At 34.5% G+C, this 23,228-nt stretch overlaps 4 protein-coding genes across 5 annotated transcripts in view; 3 read left to right on the top strand and 1 right to left on the bottom strand.

The window, feature by feature from the left end:
- The first annotated feature begins 771 nt into the window (after positions 1–771).
- LOC134828400 (protein dachsous) lies at positions 772–12,926 on the top strand. Its single transcript, XM_063841377.1, has 4 exons — positions 772–4,267; positions 5,086–8,571; positions 9,756–10,064; positions 10,126–12,926. Exons 1-4 carry the CDS (start codon positions 772–774, stop codon positions 12,924–12,926), a joined length of 10,092 nt encoding a protein of 3,363 aa, XP_063697447.1.
- A 1,208-nt stretch (positions 12,927–14,134) lies between these two features.
- LOC134831739 (uncharacterized) lies at positions 14,135–15,689 on the bottom strand. The gene is made up of 3 exons (XM_063845546.1): positions 15,517–15,689; positions 15,230–15,370; positions 14,135–15,171 (listed from the first exon to the last, which is right to left on the bottom strand). Exons 1-3 carry the CDS (start codon positions 15,596–15,598, stop codon positions 14,321–14,323), a joined length of 1,074 nt encoding a protein of 357 aa, XP_063701616.1. The 5' UTR covers positions 15,599–15,689; the 3' UTR covers positions 14,135–14,320.
- Positions 15,690–17,603: 1,914 nt separating this feature from the next.
- On the top strand, positions 17,604–20,602 carry LOC134831536 (TBC1 domain family member 15). Its single transcript, XM_063845284.1, has 4 exons — positions 17,604–17,737; positions 17,936–18,026; positions 18,094–19,616; positions 20,126–20,602. The coding sequence occupies exons 1-4, from the start codon at positions 17,717–17,719 to the stop codon at positions 20,420–20,422; spliced, it is 1,932 nt and encodes a 643-aa protein (XP_063701354.1). The 5' UTR covers positions 17,604–17,716; the 3' UTR covers positions 20,423–20,602.
- A 527-nt stretch (positions 20,603–21,129) lies between these two features.
- The window catches only part of LOC134831020 (condensin complex subunit 2-like), a 40,607-nt gene continuing 38,508 nt past the window's right edge, over positions 21,130–23,228 (top strand). For both annotated transcript variants that reach the window (XR_010161987.1, XM_063844653.1), the window contains exons 1-3: positions 21,130–21,308; positions 21,373–21,516; positions 21,572–23,014. Coding sequence is in view for 1 of the 2 variants with exons in the window: in XM_063844653.1 (XP_063700723.1) it covers positions 21,219–21,308; positions 21,373–21,516; positions 21,572–23,014 (1,677 nt within the window). In the remaining variant the exon portion in view is untranslated. The remainder of the gene's footprint in view (positions 21,309–21,372; positions 21,517–21,571; positions 23,015–23,228) is intronic.

Raw genomic sequence — 23,228 nt, 5'->3', positions numbered from 1 at the left:
ATGCTGCAAAAAACGTCGACGAAGAAGGCAGAGAAAGAATGTACGGTGTTTAATGAAATCTGCAAAATATGTAGCTGTTGTGTTTTTTCCTCGTTTCTGTCTTAAACTTTTTTTTTTAACACATTCTGGATTAAATTCAAAACTTTTTTTTGTTGGTCCTCGATTTAAAACAATGAGAAACGCGATTTTATCGTTTTTTGTGTCACTCGAGCGACTCTTAGCGGGATTTTAATTTACACTCTTCGAAAGTTTATTGATGATTGGCAATAGTTTCGAACGTTTTTTGTTTGTTTTTAAAAAATTCTTGAGTAATTTTTGTGAGAAAGAGAGAAATTTTGTCGTTTTTTGTGTGCCTTTTTTTTATCGTAATTTAGCGCAACTCGAGACGACGATGTACGAACAAAAACAAAAAGTTAATGAGTCGCCTTGAGTCTAATGCATTTCCTTTTTATCGTATATTAATCTCAATTTTTTGTGTTCTTTCGTCTCATTACAGATCTCGCAGCACGATCGCAGCCGATGAATCAGCAATGCACCACCAAATAATCTTTGATTAAATCACACATCAATTTGGCACGCAACTGCCATCATAATATCATTAAAAGATAATTAACTGCAACCACGAATATTTTGTGTAAAGTGCACAGTAGCACATACGAGAGAGAGCGAGAGATAATAAAGCAACAGACAACAAATGTCTTGATGATGAGGCGTGCCAGCACAAAAATGCGACGAAAAAATCTGTTCATCAGGACATGGGCTCCGGGTGAAATGCTGAAATTACTTCTGATATGTCTGTTCCTAAGTCTCAGCTGCACGCGAATCGCCATTTTTGCCAATTGTGAATACGTTAGGGAGTTAAGTGTGTCGGAAAATGTCCCGATCGGGTCTCAAATCGGCTTTATCAGTAAAAGTAGCAGTAGTAGTAATGTAGACGATGCCATGTTAGCACCACCGTTTCTCATTGTGCCCGTACCCGGCAGCGAAGGGTATGTCGATGCTGATCTGGCAATCGATCACAAAACAGGAGAAATTCGTACAAAACGAGCTCTTGATCGAGAAACACGAGCTTCGTACGTTTTCGTTGCCATCCCCCTAAATGGCGAACACATCCGAGTAATTATCAAGGTCTTGGATGAAAATGACAATGCTCCGACATTTCCCGTGCCTGTCATGAACATCGAGTTTCCCGAAAACACGCCGAAAGACGTGAAACGAACTCTGAATCCCGCACGTGACTTAGATCTGGGAGCTTTTAACACACAAAAGTACAACATCATCTCCGGTAACCTCAATAACGCCTTCAAACTGGCGTATCATCGTGAGCGTGACAGTGTCCTCTATTTGGATCTGCAAATAAACGGGTTGCTTGACAGGGAAATTACCTCGTCGTATACACTCGTCGTTGAAGCACTCGACGGAGGAAGTCCTCCCCTCAGGGGACAAATGATCGTTAACATTACCATCTTGGATGTCAACGATAATCAACCGATTTTTAATCAAAGTCGATATTTCGCAACTGTACTCGAAAATGCGACAGTTCATTCGAGCGTGCTGCAAGTTTATGCGACAGACATTGACGACGGCGACAACGGCAAAGTCGAGTATTACATTAATAGGCGACAAAGCGATCGCGACTCCATGTTCCGAATCGACTCGAAAACCGGTTTAATACTTGTCAACAAACCGCTCGACTTTGAAACAAAGGAATTGCATGAACTTGTTATCGTGGCAAAAGACAATGGAGACTTACCGCTTGAAACGACAGCTTTTGTGACGATACGAGTACTGAACATAAACGACAATCAACCAGTTATTGACGTGATATTCCTCAGCGATGACGCAACGCCCAAAATTTCCGAGGATGCTCAACCGGGGGAATTCGTAGCTCGTATCTCCGTAAACGATCCTGATTCTAAAACGAAATATTCGAACGTTAATGTTTCCCTATCCGGAGGCGAAGGACATTTTGGACTTACAACTCGTGATAACATCATATATTTAATGATCGTTTCGCTACCTTTGGATCGCGAACTTAAAGCAAATTACACGTTAAACGTTGTAGCAACAGATACAGGAGCTCCGCCATTACATGCCTCGAAAACTATTTACTTACGGATCACTGATATCAATGACAATCCTCCGCTTTTCGAGAAACAAATCTACCATGCGAACATCATGGAAGTGGCTGATCCGGGAACTTCTGTTATACAAGTGACAGCTATCGATAAAGATGAGGGAAATAATTCTGTTATTTCATATTCCTTACGTGATACGCCCGAAACTCATTCACAATGGTTCCAAATTGACAAATTTTCCGGTTTGATAACTACTCAAACGCATATCGATTGTGAAACGGAGCCTGTACCAAAATTAACGATATTAGCAACAGACAATGGCGTTCCTCCTCTATCTTCAACGGCGACAGTTCTCGTTACTATTCACGACATTAACGACAACGAGCCGCTTTTTGATCAAAGCTTCTATAATGTTTCCGTAGCTGAGAACGAAATGAAAGGATCTTGCATTCTAACAGTTTCGGCGACAGATTCTGATTGCGGCGTAAATGCCATGGTGAATTACACAATTGGAGATCGCTTTAAAAAGTTGAATCAATTCGTCATTAAAGCAGATACTGGCGAAATTTGTATCGAAAATGAGCTCGATTATGAAACGCGGAGTTCATATGAGTTTCCTGTTATTGCTACAGATCGAGGAGGTCTCAGTACAACCGCAGTAGTTAAAATTTTGCTCACTGATGTCAATGATAATGTACCTGTCTTTTATCCGCGCGAGTATAATGTCTCGTTGCGCGAAACGGATGCTTATGAAGCGACATCTACCCCAATTGTTCAAGTCGTTGCCAAAGATATCGACTTTGGAAAGTTTGGTCACGTGACTTATCGTATCGTAAGCGGCAATGAAGCTGGCATTTTTAGGTTAGATCCACAAAGCGGACAACTGTTTGTGACAAAACCGAATGTTTTGGCGAATAATGGAATGACTTTTTATCATTTGAATGTCACAGCGATCGATGGCGGGGATTTACAGTCAAAAACAAATGCGGAAATTTACATTAGCTTAATCGACTCGGCTCAAAGACCTCCGATTTTCGATAAAACGCAGTACAGTTACCAAGTTAAAGAGAATGCCAAGTACAATACGATGGTTGGATCAATTACAGCTACGAATTTTGGCAGTAAAAATGACATTCGTTACTCAATTTATTCCGGAGATCCTGACAGTTATTTTTCCATCGATCCTCTTTCAGGCTTTATTCGTGTCGCAAACCCCTTGGATCATGAAACAAAGCCTCAAGTCTTGCTAAATATTCAAGCGACGAGCGGAGATCCTCCCGCTTATGGGCATACTCAAGTCAACATCGATATCGAAGATGTAAATGACAATCCCCCGGAATTTGAGTCGAATTCTATTAGAATTTCCATTCCTGAGAACACAGATTTGGGAGTTCCAATTTATGCAGCTCATGCTCGAGATAAAGATTCGGGAAAAAGTGGCGTTGTTTCGTATTATCTCGTAAATTTTGAGAATTCAACAAAAATGGCGCAAAAACAACCGAGCGCCCTCTTTAGTATAGATCCCAAAACTGGATCACTGACACTTTTGAGACATTTGGATTATGAAACGTCACAAAAGCACGCGTTAATTGTGAAAGCTGTTGATTTGGGAGATCCTCCATTGTCTACAAATCTCACAGTTTACGTGGATGTTCAAGATGTCAACGATAACAAACCGATTTTCACGAGATCGCAATATCACGTGAACGTATCGGAAGAAACTAGCATCAATAGTCGCATTTTACAAGTTGAAGCAATCGATTATGATACGGGAAATAACGCCAGAATTACATATCGCATCGATAATATTCGCACGAAGGAACAAACTTCAATGATTCCTGACGAAGCAAATTTACTTTTTGGAATTTTTCCTAATAATGGATGGCTTTATTTGCGAGGAACGCTTGACAGGGAGTTTTGTGACTTTTTTAACATCACAGTACTTGCGAGTGATAACGGAACTCCCATTTTTACGACAAAAGCGAATATAATTCTGAATGTTCAAGATGCCAACGATAATAGTCCTGAATTTTTGAACGAAAGTTACGAGTTTGAGATTCAAGAAAATATGCCAAAGGGAACGAGAGTTGGATTTGTTAGAGCAAGCGATAAGGATATTGGACAAAATGCTGCAATAAGATACAGTTTGATACCGAGTAATAGCAGTTTTCAAATTGATCATGCAACAGGTGAGAAATTTTTTATTTTAAACTTGTTTTAATTTGACAAAAATTTAAAAAATTTTTTTTTTTAAATTTTTAAATAATTTTTTTTTTTAATTTTTAAATAATTTTTTTTTAATTTTGAAAAATTTAAGTAATTTTTTCAATTGAGATTTTGAGTTGAACCAAAAATTATAAATGTCTATTTATAAAATTATCGTTAAAATTTGAAATTTTTTTTTGCTTATTAAAAATATTAAGAACACAAAATTTGAAAAAATTAAAAATTTGAATTTGAAATAAAAATTTTAGTAAAAAAATTAAAATTAAAAATTTGAATAAAAAATTAAATTAAAAATTTTAAAAAATTAAAAATAAAAATTTTAAATTTAAAAAAAAATTTTAAAAAAATTAAAAATTTGAATAAAAAAATTTAAAATAAAAATTTTATTAAAAAAATTAAATTAAAAATTTTAATAAAAAATTTAAATTAAAAATTTGAATAAAAAATTTAAATTAAAAAATTTATTAAAAAAAAATTAAAATTAAAAATTTTATTTAAAAAAATTAAATAAAAATTTTTAAAAAATTTAAAATAAAAATTTTATTAAAAAAATTTTTACGATTTTAAAAATTTTATTAAAAAAATTAAATTAAAAATTTGATAAAAAATTTTAAATAAAAATTAAAATTTTTATTAAAAAAAAATTAAATTAAAAAAAATCAAATTTTTTAAATATTTAACAAAAAATCAAAATTAAAAATTTTAAATTAAAAAAAAATTTAAAAATTAAAAATTTTGATAAAAAGATTTTTACTTACAATTTTCAATATTTTCTTTTCAGGCGAAATCACAATCCGCGAATCCCTCGATCGCGAGCTCCGCGCAACTTACGAAATAACCGCTGAAGCTCGTGACTATGGCATCCCTCAACGAAGTGCTCGTGTTCCCGTTCGCATTATCGTTCAAGATGTCAACGACAACTCTCCCGATATCGTTGATCCGCAAGACGACGTCATCGTTGTTCGTGAAGGACAAGCTATTGGCACAGAAGTTGTAAAAGTTCGCGCTGTCGATCGCGATAACGGCGAAAATGCAACCATAAAATACTCAATAATTCGCGGAAGAGACTCTGATGGCATCAACACGTTCAGCATCGACACCATAACGGGCTTGATAAAAACGAAAAAAGTCTTGGATCACGAGGAAAAACACATTTATCGTCTCGCCGTGGCAGCAACTGACAACGGAAACCCGTCAAAACAAAAAGTTCGCGTTTTACGGATCGAAGTTTTGGATTTGCATGACAATCGCCCGACTTTTACGAGTTCAAGTGTGGTTTTTCGCGTACGAGAAGATGTCGCAGTTGGTCATGTCGTTGGAACACTGATGAATAATCCGAGTTTTAATGATGTCGATACCGAAGATTTGGATGTAACGTACACTTTGACGCCTTTAACGAACGATACCATCAAAGATGCCTTCGAAATTGACTATCATTCGGGATCGTTGGTTGTTGCAAAAGCCTTGGATCGTGAATTGCAACACGAATTCAAGTTAGAAGTGCGTTCGTTGGACATTACAACATCAAATAACCCTCAAAGCTCCGCAATTACGGTAAAAATCGAAGTTGCTGACGTCAATGACAACGCTCCGGTATGGAATTTGGACCCAATTGAGATAAAAATCGCGGAAAATACGAAAATTGGCACGAGTTTGTACAACTTTAGTGCATCAGATGCGGATTCTGGCAGAAATGGCGAAGTTCATTACGAACTTTTACGCGTTTTGCCTTCGATCGACGATGAAATCTTCACCATAGACCCTCTAACAGGCGTCATGCACTTGACAAAACCTTTGGATTATGAAATTTGCACCGAATATCTCATCACAGTACAAGCCATCGATCAATCCTCGAACATTAGTGAACGTTTACGCTCCTCTGTGACAGTCCAGCTCTTCGTTCAAGACATCAACGACAACGCTCCCGTATTTGTGCATCCCTCAGGCAGTAATGTAACTGTTCATTTGAGTGACGAAGTGCAAATTGGTCACGTGGTTACCCATATTCTCGCTTCCGATGCCGATTCTGAAGACAATGGGAAAGTAACTTACGCTTTGGTTGCTGGAAATGAAGAAGAATATTTCAAATTAGATGCGAAAAGTGGCGTTTTGACTCTCGTAAAGCCCTTGCGAAGCATCAAAAAGTTCGAATATGACTCAACTTTGACGAATATTCACACGAGAATCGCAAAACACAATAATAACTTTGAAATTTCGAATTTTAATCTTCAAGTCGTGGCGAAAGACAATGGAAGACCAACGAAAAGTGCAAAAATGGACTTACGCATCGTCGTTTTCGGGTCCCAAAACATGCCTCCGCGCTTTTTGGACCCAATTTATTACGCAAATATATCCGAAAGTGCGGGAATTGGCAGTTTTGTCGTACGGGTGAACGCTAAATCGTACATTGGGGGTGACGCCGAGAACATTACTTACTCAATTCCGAAGGGAGTGGTCGATGATGCTTTTGTAATCGATCCTGTGCGAGGAATTATCACAACAGCCAAACTTTTGGATCGAGAATCGCGCGATTTGTACTTGATTCCTGTGTATGCGCAAGAATTTCGTTCCTTTGAGTCGTCGCAAATGAACTACGGGATATCCACAGTTGTGGTTCGTGTCATGGATGTCAACGATCACAAACCAATTTTCGGTCAAGAGTCGTGCAACACACTTCTGGTGCCCGAAAATCATGAAACAGGCATAATTCACACAGTTTTGGCCTTTGACCTTGACTCCGGCGTGAATTCTGAGATAACGTATTCGATCACGGGAGGAAATGTCGGCAATAAATTCAACATCAACTCTTATACGGGAGAACTTACCGTCAAACCATTGGATCGGGAGCAACAATCGAAGTATGTGCTTCAAATAACGGCTCAGGATCGCGGAACGCCCGTCATGTATCAAAATACGTGCAATTTAACGATCATCGTGGAAGATTTGAACGACAATACCCCGCGATTTGAGAAGCCCAGCTACAGTGTAACCGTTTCCGAGGGCGTTGGCATCGGTCATGTCGTTCTCGTTGTGAAAGCGCAAGATGCTGACAGCGGAAATAATGGTCGAGTGTATTACAGCGTTCAAAATGAGACTGATTCGATGTTCCAAATCGACAGCAAAACAGGCGTTATAACAACAACGGGCTTTTTGGACCGAGAAGTCAAGCAATTTTACGAATTAATTGTCGTCGCAACAGATGGCGGCAAGTCTACAGCCCGTTCCGAGCGAGTTTCAGTCCAAATAACGTTAGATGACGTCAACGACAATGCTCCAATGTTCAAAGATTACCCTTTTCGTAGCAGAATTAGTCATTTGGTGCAACCAGGACAAGTTTTGCTGAACGTTGAGGCACGAGATGGAGACGCCGGTATCAATGGCGACATCATTTACGAGCTAATTTCGACAAAATCCAGCAATAAGTTCAAAATTGATCTTAATACGGGAGTTTTGACGGCAACACAATCGTTAGTAAGTGAGAACGGAAAGACAGTTTACTTGGAAGTCATGGCGAAAGACAAAGGATCTCCCGGAAAAACGTCTTTTGGATTAATTGAACTCAATATTGGCGATGATTTCGATCGTCATCCACGTTTAAAGTTCCAAAATGACACGTATTTCATGAATTTCAACGGAAAAGTCGCGGAAGGTGTGCGACTTGGATCTGTTCATGCCATTACCACAAACGGGCGTCGTCTCAGTTCGACCTATAGCATCATCAAAGGGAATGAAGATGACATTTTCGCCATCGATTCGAACAATGGAGAGATAATTTTAGCCAAAGATCTTAAAATTACCGATCGAGAATGGCAACCGAAATATTATCTCGGAGTTATGTCGAAAGCGAAGGAAAATCCCCTCATGTATGCCTATTGTGACGTTGAAGTAACTTTTGCGCAAATGAATGTTCGACCTCCGATGTTGACCCAGAAGGAATATCTCGCTTTTATTTCCGAAGGACGTCTCAAGGGGACTTTTGTAGCAAAAGTTTCAGCTGCAAGTGAAAATGAACATCGTCAGTTGTTGTATCACATTGTCGATGGAAACCATGATAATGCATTCGTAATTGAGCCAGCCTATAGCGGAGTTGTGAGAACGAATATTGTGTTGGATAGGGAGATTAGAGAACAGTACACGTTGAAAATTATTGCCACAGATGTGAATTATCCGCAATTAACGACGACGGGAAGTTTGTTGGTGCGCGTTTTGGATGTCAATGACAATCAACCGACGTTCCCGCCGAATAATTTTGTCACGATTCCGGAAGGTAAGAAATTTTTCGATTGAAATTTTTATTTAAAATTTTTATTAAATAATTTTTGAAAACTATAAAAATTTGAAAATTTTTGAAAAATAAATTTTTTAAAATTTTTTTTTTGAGTAATTTTTGGTCAAAAAATTTTATTTTTTTAAAATAATTTTTAATTAAGTATTTGATTCATTTTTTAAAATAATTTTTTCTAAGATATTCAATTTTAAAATTTGATAAAAAAAAATTCTGAATTATTTTAATAAATATTAATGACACATTTCTCAAAAAACTTAAATATTTTAAATAAATTAAAATTATAATAAATAAATAAAATTAAAAAAAAATTATAAAAATCAATTATTTAATAATTAAATTATTTTTTTTAATTACCTAAAAAAATAAAAATTATTTAAAGTGAATTAAATTTAATTTTTAAGTTAAAAAGTATTCATAATTTTAAAAAAAATATTTTTTACGATTTTTTGAGAAATTTGTAGTCAAAAAAAATTATTTTGAAAATAAATTAAATTAAAATTTAAAATTTTAATTAAGTAAAAATTTGATTCAAACAAATTTTAATTTTTTATAATATTTTTTTTTTCTGAGATACTCAATTGAACTTTTTGATCAAATTTTTTTTCTGTTTTTAAAATAAATATTAATGAAAAAAAAAATAATAAAATTTTGAAAAATTATAAAATAAATAAAATTAGTAAATTATAGAATTTTATTTTTTTTAAATAGAAAATTTATAAAAAAAATTAAAAATTAATTAATTAATAATTAAATTATTATTTTTTTCAATAAAAAAAGGAAAAGTTATTTAAGCTAAATTAAATATTTTTTTTTTTAATTATTTTGACAAAAGTTAAATATTTTTCGGTAAAGTTCAAATAAAAACAAAAAAAAATTAATTAAAAAAAGTTTTAAATAAATTTTAATTTAAAAGATGAATCTTAAAAGATGAAAAGTAAGCTAAAAAGTAAAACATAAATTAAAAATAAATAATTTTTTTAACTAAAAATGCTTAAAAAATTTGATTAAAAAATAATAAATAAATAAATTTAAAAATTAAATTAAAATTCTTAAAATTTTTACAATGAAACCACTCAAAAACTTTTTTTTATAAATATTTTTTTATTTTATTTTTTTTTTTTTTTGATGAATTTTATAAGTCTAATATCTTTTTTTATTTTTAGATACAACTGTTGGTTCATCCGTAGCTCAAATAACGGCAAACGATGTCGACACAAGCCCAATTTTGACGTACAGCTTCAAAGAATCAAGTTTATCCACGGAAATGTCTTCCATCTTCGGCATTAATCGCTTCAACGGCAAAATTATCCTGAAAAAGAAACTCGATTACGAGAAACATCGCGACTACAAACTCCAAATTGTCGTCTCTGACAAGAATTACTCGGCGGAAACGGGAGTGTCGATTCAAGTCACTGACGCCAATGACAATGCACCGTCGTTCGAAAAGACAATTTACCAAAGTACTGTTTCAAGTGAGTATTTTTTTGCTTTTTAAATAATAAAAATAAATTTTAATGAAATTTTTATTTTCAGCTCATTCAATTTCGCCAACAATCCTCACAGAAACTGTTCGCGTAAGTGCAACTGACGCCGATTCCGGAAAAAATGCTGAAATTTCTTACAAACTTGTGAGATCTCAATCTGGATTTACCGTCGATTCAAGCACGGGACGACTTTTGGCGAATTTAACTCAAATCATGGCATCAAATCCAACAAAAATGTACCGCGATTTTGACTTGCTTGTATCAGCTACGGATCGAGGAGTGCCAAGTCTTCGTTCAATTGTTCCCGTTCGAGTTCACATTTTGAACGATCATCAACAGCGAAACGCCTTTTTCCAATCGCAATATCGCGCAAAAGTTGCTGAAGATGCCCCAATTGGGACAAAAATCCTGAATCTCGTCAATAATGTCGAAGACAAACGAAGTTTGGCGCAAGGAATTAACCTCGAAATCGTTTCTGGCAACGAAAATCTCGTCTTTGACGTTTTAATGCCTGATTTGGTGATCATTCTTGTCAAACCCTTGGATCGGGAGACACGCGAAACGTACCAATTGGAGCTTTTGATGACAGAAAAGGAACTTACCGCATCAAATGTGAACGAAAATTCAACAATTTCAGTTACAATTAACGTTGACGACGTAAATGACAATGTCCCAAAGTTCATTTCGACCGTAGATCGAGCAGTTATTAACGAATCTGTCGCTTTGAGACACGTAATTGCTCGCGTGGAAGCCATCGACGACGACGCAAGCAACTCTGAGAACTCTGAAGTTGTTTACAGCATCATTTCTGGCAACGACGAGCAACTTTTCACGATAGATTTGATCTCCGGGCAAATTTCCGTTAACAATCGACTCGATTTTGACAAACATCCGGAGCCATATTCGCTCGTCATTCAAGCTTGTGACAGCGGATTGATGCCAAAATGCGCCGTGAAGCCATTTATTGTTGAATTACTCGATTCGAACGATAATTCACCGAAATTCCCGTTACTTGAGTACTTTACGATGATCGGCGAGAACGAACCAATTGGCACAACAATCGCTTCTATTAAGGCAATCGATGCAGATGCGGGTAAATTTGGCGAATTAACATACGCGTTATCGCCATTGAACGATTTTTCCGACATTGACGAGTCTTGGAAGGGATTTAGCGTTGACTCTGCATCAGGAACGATCTTTTCGCAACAAATTTTCGACTACGAAACGAAATCTCGTTACAGTTTCTTGCTCGCAGCAACAGATTCGGGCGGAAAATCGACAACTACCAAAATTCACGTCTTAATTGAGAGCCGAGATGAGTTTGTGCCGCAGTTTACGGAGAAATCTTATCATTTTGTGCTTCGACCCAGTCCGAAAGGGAAGTATTTCGCTCCCGCAGATCACATTGTGGGCTATATAAAAGCAACAGATAAGGATTTGGGGATGGATGGCAGGATAATTTATCAACTTACGACACAAAATCCGTATTTCAAGGTGAATTTCACGACGGGAGCCATCATGACAAAGCAAAAAATCGATCATATCGGTCCGAAAGACGTTTCGTTAGTAGCTACTGCCAGCTCGGGGCGTCAAGGATCCTTGTCTAACATGACAGTAGTTGAAATTTTGATCGATTCGAATGCTATCGGGACTGCTGGAGACATGATACGAGAAGATACCGCTGAATCTGGAAGTTGGGTCATTGGATTACTCATCACTTTGTTGCTGTTTTTGACAGTTTTCGCGACAGCTTTCTTCTTTTTGCATTGGAGGAAGCGCGGATTGAAGCATGTGTCGAAGCCACGGTTGAATTCGGAGAATAATACGGTAAATACGAACAGTTATGTCGATCCAAGTACCTTTGATACGATCCCGATTCGAGGAAGTGATGCAACACAAAGTACCAATAGTGGCTTTGCACCCCCGCGATACGATGAAATTCCGCCCTATGGACTTCATACGGGAAGTTCTAATTCGGGGGCAGCGACAACTTCGGATTTGTCGACGTCGCAAAGTGGTTCGAGTGGTAGAGGAAGTGCCGAAGACGATGGCGAAGATGAGGAAATTCGAATGATTAATGAAGGTCCGTTGCAAAGAGAAGCTCTTCACACGGGTTCGAGACTTTCAGATGTTTCCGTTCATAATAGTCACAATAGTCAACAGGAATATTTCGCACGTCTTGGGGCTTCGCATCGATCGACAAGCTCCTCAACGCGTCACACGGGAGGTCCTTTGCAAATTTCCGATCATCATCATCCGATGCCCATCGAAGAAATGCAAATGTACGAAGACGACAACGACGAAGTCGACATCACAAACCTCATTTATGCCAAATTGAACGATCTCCCGATCCATCCGAATCACGATTTGACGTCGTCGCACCATCATCAAGACCAAGAAGACATGACCAGCAACTACAATTGGGATTATTTGCTCGATTGGGGTCCGCAATATCAACCGTTAGCTCATGTTTTCTCCGAAATTGCACGTTTAAAAGACGACAGCGTGTCGATGCGAAGCGGACAAAGTGTCGCCAGTAGTATTCGCAGCAAAAATTCCCTGCATCACACGATGAAACACTTGCCGCCTCCTCTGATAACGAATGTCGCGCCGCGACTTGTGCCCGTTTTGTCGTCAAGAAGTCGGGGAAGCAGCAAACATCATTATCCGCCTGTAACGAATAGACCGATTTTTAATCATCATGGAAATGGGGCAGGAAGCGGCGGATTTTCAACACCGAGTCCCATGCCGCCGAGCTTCACAAATAATCTGATACCGTCGTTAAGCACGCATACGCTCGATTCGTCGGGAAATGACGTCGCTTCGGTTCATAGTCTAAGGAAAAGTTAGTAATAAGTTTCTCTATTTACCTACCAAGAACTGAAAAAGAAATTTTTTTTTAAGGAAAATTGTAAAGTTAAGAATTTTTAGCGTAGATAGGCAAAAAAAAAAAAGAAAAATTGTAAGTTCAAGACTGGTATTTGTAATAATACTCAAACGCGATTCCCACATTTCTGCCATAGAATTAGCCACAGTGGGCCAAGAAGTTGCATTAGATGTACATATTTTTGTAATTTTAAGTTAAATGAACGTTTCAAATTAAAATTTTTATTGAAAAAAAAATTTAACGGATAATTTTTAAAAATTTTTTGACAGTTCAAAATTTGACAGATGTCAAAAATTTAATTAAAAATTTATTTTTTGAGCAATTTTAAAATTTTATTTAAATTAAATTTACGAACTTTTGATCTTCGAATGCTTAAAAATTTTAATTTTAATTTAAATTTTTGAAGTATTTTATTTGACAAATTTCGAACTTTCAAAATTTGTCAAATTTTATGCTTTCAAAAATTTTAGAGTTTCTAAAATCTTCAATTTTTGAACATTTGAGGTTCAAAAACGCGTGAATTTAATTAAAGTAAGAAATAAAAACTTTAGAATTGTTCAAAAATGAAATTTGTAATAAATTTTTGACAGCTGTCAAATTTTTGAAATATCAAAAAAGTGACAGATGTCAAAATATTTTTTCAGATTTCATTTTTTGAACGATTTTGAAATATTTTTCTATCATTTTAAATAAAAGTTGAACTTTTTAATATTAAAAAATTAAATTTTTAATCAAAATTTGACAGATATGATATTTTTCATTTTTTTAAATAAAAATCTTATTTTTGAAATTTTAAAATTTTCTATAATTTTTCTTAAATTAAATACTCTCAAAATTTTTGATATTTTAGATTTTTTTTTTGAAAAAGAGCAAATTTAATTAAAATAAATTTAAAAATTGCTCAAAAATAAAAATAAAAAATATTTTTTGACACCTGTCAAATTTTGTAATTTTAAAAATATAATCAATTTATCCGTTAAAATTTTTGATGAATTTAAATTTTTAAAAAAAAAAAATTAAAAATAAATTTGGAACGTTCCTCCTTGCCTTCCAACGTACGAGACTTGAATGATATTTTAGCTGTACTAATTTATTTATCATTTTGTATAAAATATTTCTTCCAATTAAAAAAAATAAATAAAAATTTGAAGCCCAGTGTAACAAAACGACATTGTTGAAAGGTACAATTATAAAAAAAATTGTTAAGAAATGTAAATTTTAAGTACTTTTAATGCTAATTTTAACTTTTACAATTTTAATTTTAACTAATTTTAGCTTAGTTTTTATACGAAAAGAGAAAAAATAGAATACTTTGTAGAATTTTGCAATAAAAAAAATTTTAAAGAAAAAAAAATCACTAATTTTTATACAAGAGTCCTTGTAAAAGTTGGTAAGTTTGTACTTTAAACTCCAAACGTTGCTTCGAATTCAGTTTTTTCAAGTCAGGAAGCAAACTTTGCATAAACATCATATCTCCATCCGCAGTACAAGAGCACGCCGGATACTCATGAGGCTTCACTGTGCGGTTTAACGAAGATTCAGCGCAACACGGAGTTGAAATTCGTTCAATTTGGGTCCCGGAAGTTTGTGATGCACTCACTTTTATTTGTTGTTGGTAGCTGTCTTGCATCAATGTGTATCGCTCTGATTTCCCGGGAGTCGTTGAGAGTTTTTGCAACTTCACTTTGTTCAAATTCATGACTTCCGGAGACGATTTTCGCACTTTTATCGCTCGATATTGCGGTTCTGCATCGGGAATTGATCGTTTTACGATACGAGGAACGATCGGAGTTGACATGTGAGGAAGTTGATTTTTGATGGAAACAGGCTCGAGTTTCGGAATTGCAAATGTGTAGTCTTGATTCGATGTTTGAGGCTCTTCTTCGCAATAAAGCTCCATGCTAATTGACTGTTCAGGCGGTTGAAGAGTGATATTGACGTGTTGCGAATCGTTTTCATTGCGACAATCGTCGGGAATGACGGAAATAACTGACACCATTCGATTACTATCTTGCTCTTTTTTTATTTTTTGCGTTGGTACTTGACCTTTGAGGGCAGATTCGATGCATTCGCTCAACGAAGGACCGCGTGAATAGAGAAATTTTGATAAAAATTCCATTTCTTTGTACAATTTCCATTTGGATTTGTCTCGATTTGTCCTGTATTCGCCACGGAATGTCTGTCGAAGGATTCCCCAACGTTCTTTGCCTAAAAAAAACATGAAAAGTTAATAAAAAAAATTATTGAAAAAAAATAAGAGACTTACAAGATCCCATTGGCTTCTTCAGTAATAGATCGAAATTAGCCCAAAGAGTTTCCGTAAACGACAGAAGTTTGTATTTTGAATTGCTTGGATCATATAATTCGGGTTGCTCTTTGACACAGGCGATTAGAAGTTTTGTTTCATCTAAAAAAATAAAATAATTTTTAAAGAAATTATTTCTAAAAATATCATTCTGAGAATTTTTTTTAAAAATGCCTCAAAAGGTTCAAAAAAATCGAGTAAAGCGAATTCTCATGAAAGTAGAGAAACAATCCTTTTTCCCTCCTTACCGAAAGTCCATTTTGGCGCTGATACTTTTTGTTCATCGTGAACTACGTGACTATTTTCCAATTCTTCCTTATTTGGAGGCATCTTTTGTCCTTTTTTAATACAAATTCGATGAAAATTTAATGGAAAATACTTAAAAATTACGAAAATTTGTGCGAGGTAATTAATATGTTTATGTTTTTTAACGGTTTCATAGATGTCAAAGTACACTACTTCCTTACTTATATAATTTTTTCTCTAAGTCGTCCCCCAAAATGTATATATCAGAGAAGGAATAGTGTAGAGTAATGTTTTTGAATTAACTAAAAGGCGATTTTTGATGTTTAGCCTCGTATTGTTTTGAATTTGGCAAATTTTTATCCATTTGGAGCAAGATTTGACAAAAATTGCTTTGACACAGTTTTTGACATAGTTTTGCTCTTGATTTAGTTTTTAAAACAAAACTGTGTCAAAGAAAATTTTTTTTTTCAGTTTCAATTTTTTGGCAGTTTTGAGTTGTAAAATGATTAAAAATGATAAATTAAAGCCCTCTGACAAATTTTTATCCATTTGGAGCGAGATTTGACAAAAATTGCTTTGACACAGTTTTTGACACAGTTTTTTTGCTCTTGATTTAGTTTTCAAATCAAAACTATGTCAAAGAAAATTTTTTTTTCTTTCAATTTTTTGAGTTTTGAGTTTTTAAAACAAAACTTGTCAAAGAAAAGTTTTTAAAACAAAACTTTTTTTTTTTTTCAGTTTCAATTTTTTGGCAGTTTTGAGTTATAAAATGATTAAAAATGATAAATTAGAGCCCTCTGACAAATTTTTATCCATTTGGAGCGAGATTTGACAAAAATTGCTTTGACACAGTTTTTGACACAGTTTTTTTGCTCTTGATTTAGTTTTTAAAACAAAACTATGTCAAAGAAAAAATTTTTTTTCAGTTTCAATTTTTTGGCAGTTTTGAGTTGTAAAATGATTAAAAATGATAGAGCCCTTTGATAAATTTTTATCCATTTGGAGCAAGATTTGACAAAAATGGCTTTGACGCAGTTTTTGACACAGTTTTTTTGCTCTTGATTTAGTTTTTAAAACAAAACTGTGTCAAAGAAAATTTTTTTTTTCAATTTCAATTTTTTGGCAGTTTTGAGTTATAAAATGATTAAAAATGATAAATTAGAGCCCTCTGACAAATTTTTATCCATTTGGAGCCAAAAATTGCTCTGACAAATTTTTTTTAAAACAAAACTCCATTTTTTGGCAGTTTTGAGTTATAAAATGATTAAAAATGATAAATTGATAAATTTTTATCCATTTGTAGCTTTGACACAGTTTTTGACACAGTTTTTTTGCTCTTGATTTAGTTTTTAAAACAAAACTATGTCAAAGGAAATTTTTTTTTTCAGTTTCAATTTTTTGGCAGTTTTGAGTTATAAAATGATTAAAAATGATAAATTAGAGCCCTCTGACAAAGCAAGATTTGACAAAAATTGCTTTGACACAGCTATTTTTTTGACACAGCTTTGACACAGTTTTTGACACAGTTTTGCTCTTGATTTAGTTTTCAAAACAAAACCATGTCAAAGAAATTTATTTTTTTAAATTAAATAACTAAGAATTACTTACCAAAAAAAATTAAAATTATATTAGATATGAACTTAACTTGCTTTAAAAACGCATTATCTATTAAAAATTTGATTTTTTGATTAAAAATGATAAATTAGAGCCCCTAAAACAAAACTATGTTCAATTTCATTTTTTTATGCCCAGAGATAAAGGGTACTTTTTTTTTGGAGCAATTTTTATTTTTGTGAAATTTTATTAAAATTTTTGCTTTGAAAACTTATTTTTAAAACAAAACTATGTCAAAGGAAATTTTTTTTTTCAGTTTTTTCAATAAAATAAAAAAATTTTAAAACTGAAATTAGATTTTTTCAAAATTATTGAAAATTTTATATGAAAAAATTAAAATATGAAATACTTAATAAAATTACTTGAAAATCGCACTATATTTCTTAAAAATTTTATTTTTCTCAAATTTCATTAAAAAATTTGTAATATTTTTAACTTACCAAAATTCGAATTTACATCATTGAGAAAACCGTATTCATAAAAACAACGCATAAAAATGTCGAGAGTCTCGTAATTTACAATTTAAACGCATTTCTCGTAGTCAAATATAGCAAATTCTGTCAATTTTCATCGAAATACGAGCTCAAGATGTCATCGGAAGACTCAAAGGTAAGTGAGAATCAAGAATCTCCCGAAAAATCCCTTAAATCCATTTGTGACGAAATTGGGTCTTTGTTTTGATATTTTTTGTATGGGAATTCAGTGAGTTGTGTGTGTGTTTCATCAGAAAAAAAACCTTGAATGTGTTAGAATGTTGTTTTTATCACCTTTGATTGATTAATGACTCATTTTGATTTTTTTTTGTAGGAAGTTCTCAGCCAATATGGAATCTCGCTCAAAAGAGGCTCGGCAGCTTACATGGATGTGTTGGGAAAAATGGGAAGTCTCAATGTTTTAGGTTTGTGAGGATTTTTTTTTCTTATCGCCTTTCGACATTTGTTTGTACTTTGATTTCTTTGTTACAGATAACGGGCCGCTGGGAATTTCACTGCAATGGGTGTTGAAGGAGTATACGGTGTTCGAGAGCAGCGAATGGTCAATTGTTGTGCCTGATGCCGAGAAATATGACACGGGCGATGATCCAACGTCACTTGCGAGTTGCGATTCTGACGTCGCGACAGGCGAACCCGAACAAAAATCAAAAGCAATTAAAATAACAACCAAATCTTGTGATCTAAAGGGACTTGAAACATCCAAAAATGAGCTGAAACTAATCGATAAATACGGAATTGCGACGTTTGTTTATAGTTTTCACAGTTCTCACATCGAAAATTTCATGTCGTACCTCGAACGATCGAGTTACATCCAAAAAAGTAAACGAAATTTTTATACCTTTGTCGATTACAAGGAACGAGACAAGCTTCACAAGAGTTTCGCGGAGCTCGATATCGGCGAAATAATGTCGTCGCGACGAAATCCGGGCTGGAATAAGTACGGGACGATGGAAATTCTCGCTGCAATTGGTCACAACTTCCTTCCGCGTGCCCGAGATGAATTTAGCACGCCATCGCCTTTGACGCCGGAGCGCGCTTGTGACCCGGCGGAGATGTTACACACAGCAGAAGCGAATAAAGTTGAGAAAATGGTCGTTTCCATGGCAGGCGGCGACACAAATGATGTCGATGTGAGTCACTTACCTACGAGAATTGCCACAAGGCGTGAAAATCCCTTGACGCTGTCGCAACTAAACGATTTTCGATGCGACGATGGGAGTTATCGTGACGTCGACACAATTAAACGCATTATTTTCCGTGGCGGAGTCGATGCCGAAGTGCGACCTTTGATCTGGAAGTTGCTTTTGCACTACGATTTGTGGGACGATACCGAAAAGGAGCGCGAAGATCGTCGATCTGCCTTGACTGACGACTATTTTCGCATGAAACGTCAATGGCTGAGCATTTCCGAGCAGCAGGAAAACAATTTCTCGGATTATCGTGATAGAAAGTGCCAAATTGAGAAAGATGTCAAACGTACAGATCGCAACTTGGAGTATTTCGAGGGCGAAGACAACCCGAATCTCGTCAAATTGCAGAATATTTTGATGACTTACATCATGTACAACTTCGATTTGGGCTATGTGCAGGGCATGAGTGACTTGTTGGCGCCCATTTTGATGCTCATGGAGAACGAGGAGGATGCATTTTGGTGCTTTGTGGGTTTCATGGACAAAGTCTTCCACAATTTTGACATCGATCAGGCAGGAATGAAGCGACAATTGACAGACGTGAATACCTTACTTGCCTATACAAGTCCAAAGTTGTACAATTATTTCGTCGAACATCAGTCTGAAAATATGTATTTTTGTTTCCGATGGCTTTTAGTATGGTTCAAACGAGAATTCTCGAATTCGGATATACTTGCGTTGTGGGAAGTGCTCTTTACGGATTTACCGTGCAAAAATTTCCATTTGTTTATTGCTTTGGCGATTTTGGATGAGGAGGCTTTTATCTTTATGGAGAATAATTTTGAGTTTAACGAAATTTTGAAGGTAAATATTTGATTTTTTTCTTTAAAAAAATATTAATTTTTTTTTATTAATTATTTTTTTCAATTTTCAATAGAATTTTTTTTTTAATATTTTTGAAAAAAAATTAATTTTTAAAAAAAAAAAAATTTAAATTTTTAAAAAAAAAAAAATTAATTTTAATTAAAATTTTTAATTAAAAAAAAATATTTTAAAAAATTTATTCGAATTAAAATAATTTTTAAAAATTTTTAATTTTTAATTAAATTAATTTTTTAAAATAAATTTTTAATTAAATTTTATTTAAATTTTTTTAAACTTAAAAAAATGTTTTAAAATTCTTTTAAATTAAAAAAAAAATAAATTTCTTTAAATAATTTAATGATTATTTTTATTAAAAATATTTATTTAAAATAAATATTAAATAATTATTCAATTTTAATTAAACTTTAAAGTTTTTTTTAACTAAAGAAATTTTCATTTTTGAAAAAAAAAATTTTTTAATCATATAATATTTTTTTGTTAAATTTCAGCACATCAACGAACTTTCGGGCAACATAAATCTCGAGAAAATCCTAACCAAAGCGGAATCCATCTACATTCAAGTAAAGAATTCCACAAAATTGACAGACGACATTCGTCGAATCATCGGAGAGCTGCCCTCGAAGGCAACAACTGACGAAGGGCACAGCGACGACGAGAAGCTGATGGATGGCTTGACGAAAAATGGCACACACGATATGGAGACACAGTCATCTAATGACGCAAGTCCCTCAAGTAGTGATAAAGAAGCAACTTATGAAGTGGGAATTCATTCAACTTTTTATTAGATTTATTTTTCTAAATATTTAATATTAGCAATATTTCATCCGTAAAAGTCTCCATCTTTCCTAAAAGGACTTAAAATGTCGCAATTTACCACAGAAACACACACACATACACATTTTAAAATAATGTAAACATAGCAAGGATCAGTGAAATAATAAATGCAACAAAAATTTTTTGAATTATTTTAGTGAGAAATTAATTGATTTTCTTGAAGTTTTGAAAAGCTATCAAATGAAGGTAAAAAAAATTTAAAATTTTTCGCTAAAAACTACAAATTTTCATGATTTTGAGGTTAAGTTAATTTTTTAGGTTATCTTTTTATCAAATTATTTTTATTTCTTTTTGTTCAAAATTTTTCTTTTACATGATTTTAAAAAATACTTACATGAAGCTTTTAAATTTATAAAGGAATTTTAATTTTTAATTGAATTTTTACAATATTTAAAACCTTGATCACTTACAAATTTTGAGGTTATGTAATGATCGTTTTTTGATTTTTCTCGTTTTGATCGTTTTAACTCGACAAACTTGAATTTTTTCACATTTTCAATAGATTTTCGTCTCCAACTTGCTTAAAACTCATTTTTCTGATCATTTTCTTGAAATTTTATCATAACCTTAAATAAGGTGAAACCAAAATGATCAACCTAATATTTGAGACGAATGAAAGTGATAAAAACCTCGTTAGTTTTTAATCGCTGAAAGGCATCACAAGCTTCCCGCGATTTTGTTAGCTGATGCCTTCCTTCAAAAAAGGCTTTAAAAGTGTTGATCACTGTAAAATTTTAACAAAAAGCCATGGATGAATCAATGGAGTCTCCTTCAAGAGGATCACAAACTCCAAAAACCCCAAATCGAACCCCTGGAAGATATCAACCTAACGCGTCGGTAAGTTAACCCAACTTTTTCTCTTCAAAAATTTTCTTTCATTTCAATTTTTTTAAATTTTCAGATTATTTCCGGCATTCCCGTGAACGACGATGAAGCAGAACGTGAAAGTCGTCGAAGTACTTTAAGCGGCTATTCCGAAAATGAGATGACTTTGACGGAAGAAAATGCTGCGGTGTCGTCTTTATTACAGATGTTCAGTGAAAATGTATGTTTTTGTCCCAAAATCATCAAAAATCTTAAAAAATTTTCCTTTTTCATAGAAATTCAATCGCGACAATGTCTGGAATTTCCATTTGATCGATCATTTCAGCAATTTAGTGGCTAAGCATCACAAAAGTATGTCAAATTTTCAAACGGCAGGCTCAGCGTTGGAAGCAAGTGCGAAAATTTACGTGTTAAAGGTTGATTCTTTGCATCAACAAGCCTTGCGAATTGCTTCAACCTTGACTCGGGAATCCGCTCGAGCTCTTGGCGCTGCGAGAAATGCCGATGAAGACGACGACGAAGCGGAAAATGGCATGGATCGCAGTTTAAACAACAATTTAGATCAAAATTCGTCGGGAAAACGAACAAAAGAGAAGCGAAAACGACGCACAGCTTCCGTCATAACGAAAAATCCGGAGTCGTTGAATGCGAAATTGGAGACAAATCCGTTCACAGATCCATTTTTTGCGAAATTAAACTCGATTGTGGGCGATGTCAACAGCAGTAGTCGTCTCATGCAGAACATAATTGGCACAAAAAAGGGTTCGTTGCAACTTCGGACTGATTTGCCGTTTTGGGACAAGCGAGAAATGGAGCCTCCCGTTTACGATGAGAACGAAAATTACGAAAATCAGCAAATTGTTCGCATAAAAACGCATGAAGCGACAACTTTTCATGCCATTCATCACGAACTCAAGGGTTACAGCATCTCAGATAAGCCTGCCGAAGACGAACAAGAAGAAGAAATGCCGCAATCGATCTTGCATCATTCCATTGAAGCATCTTTTCACGACAGATCTGTCATTAATGCGAGTATTGGCGCCGGAATCGTCTTCGATCCTGATGCCGAAGTCGAACCAATTCCCGTCGACAACAATTTCATGATCGATCTCGGACCTCCGGATGGCGAAAATGCCTTTTCGCAACTCGAGGAAGAAGATCACGAAGCAATTATGCGTTGTCGAGGCTTGCGTCGAGCTCCTGTCATCGTCGAAGACATGGCTCCCGTCGATTCGACTTCCGGCACACTCGAATATTCGTATCGCCCGTTGGAAAATTTCACAGATTTTTGGGCAGGACCTTCGCATTGGAAAATTCGACGTCAACCGAGCATGGCACGGAAGAGTTTCACGCAAGCCAGTCAAGCAGGAAGTCAAGTTGTGGCAAGCAAACGAAAGCGACGCAAGAAAAAGGAAGTACAATTGTTCACGAAAGAGGATTTGTTCAACTTTGATCCGGGAAATGTGTTCGTGAAGCGAGATCCGGCGAATCCAATCAAGAAAATTACGCATACGAGTACGTTTATAAGGACAAAATGGAATTCGAAAAAGTTAAAGTTGCCGACTCACATGCAATTTGAGGACAATATGTTCGATAATTTCTTGTCGGGACCTCAATTTCGCCCAATGAACATAAAAGAGGAAGTAGAACCCGAACTTGAAGTCGAAAAATACGATTATAACAACGAAGTTGACATTGAATATTGTCGTGATGTTCATGTAAGTTAAAATTTTTGACAAATTTTGATTTGACACAACAATTTTGATAGATACAAATTTGACAGATGTCAAAATTTTAGTTGAAATTTTCATTTTTAAGAATTTTTTGAACAAGAAATGTAGCTTGAGTCTCAAAATTATCTAAAAGTTTAAAATTTAATTAAAAAATTTAAATATTTACAAGATTTTGACATTAAAACTTTTGACAGCTGTC

This window comes from Culicoides brevitarsis, chromosome 2 (assembly GCF_036172545.1).
Source record: "Culicoides brevitarsis isolate CSIRO-B50_1 chromosome 2, AGI_CSIRO_Cbre_v1, whole genome shotgun sequence".
NCBI lineage: Eukaryota > Metazoa > Arthropoda > Insecta > Diptera > Ceratopogonidae > Culicoides > Culicoides brevitarsis.
Note: the sequence above shows the minus strand (reverse complement) of the source record. Positions and strands in the feature narration are given on the sequence as shown.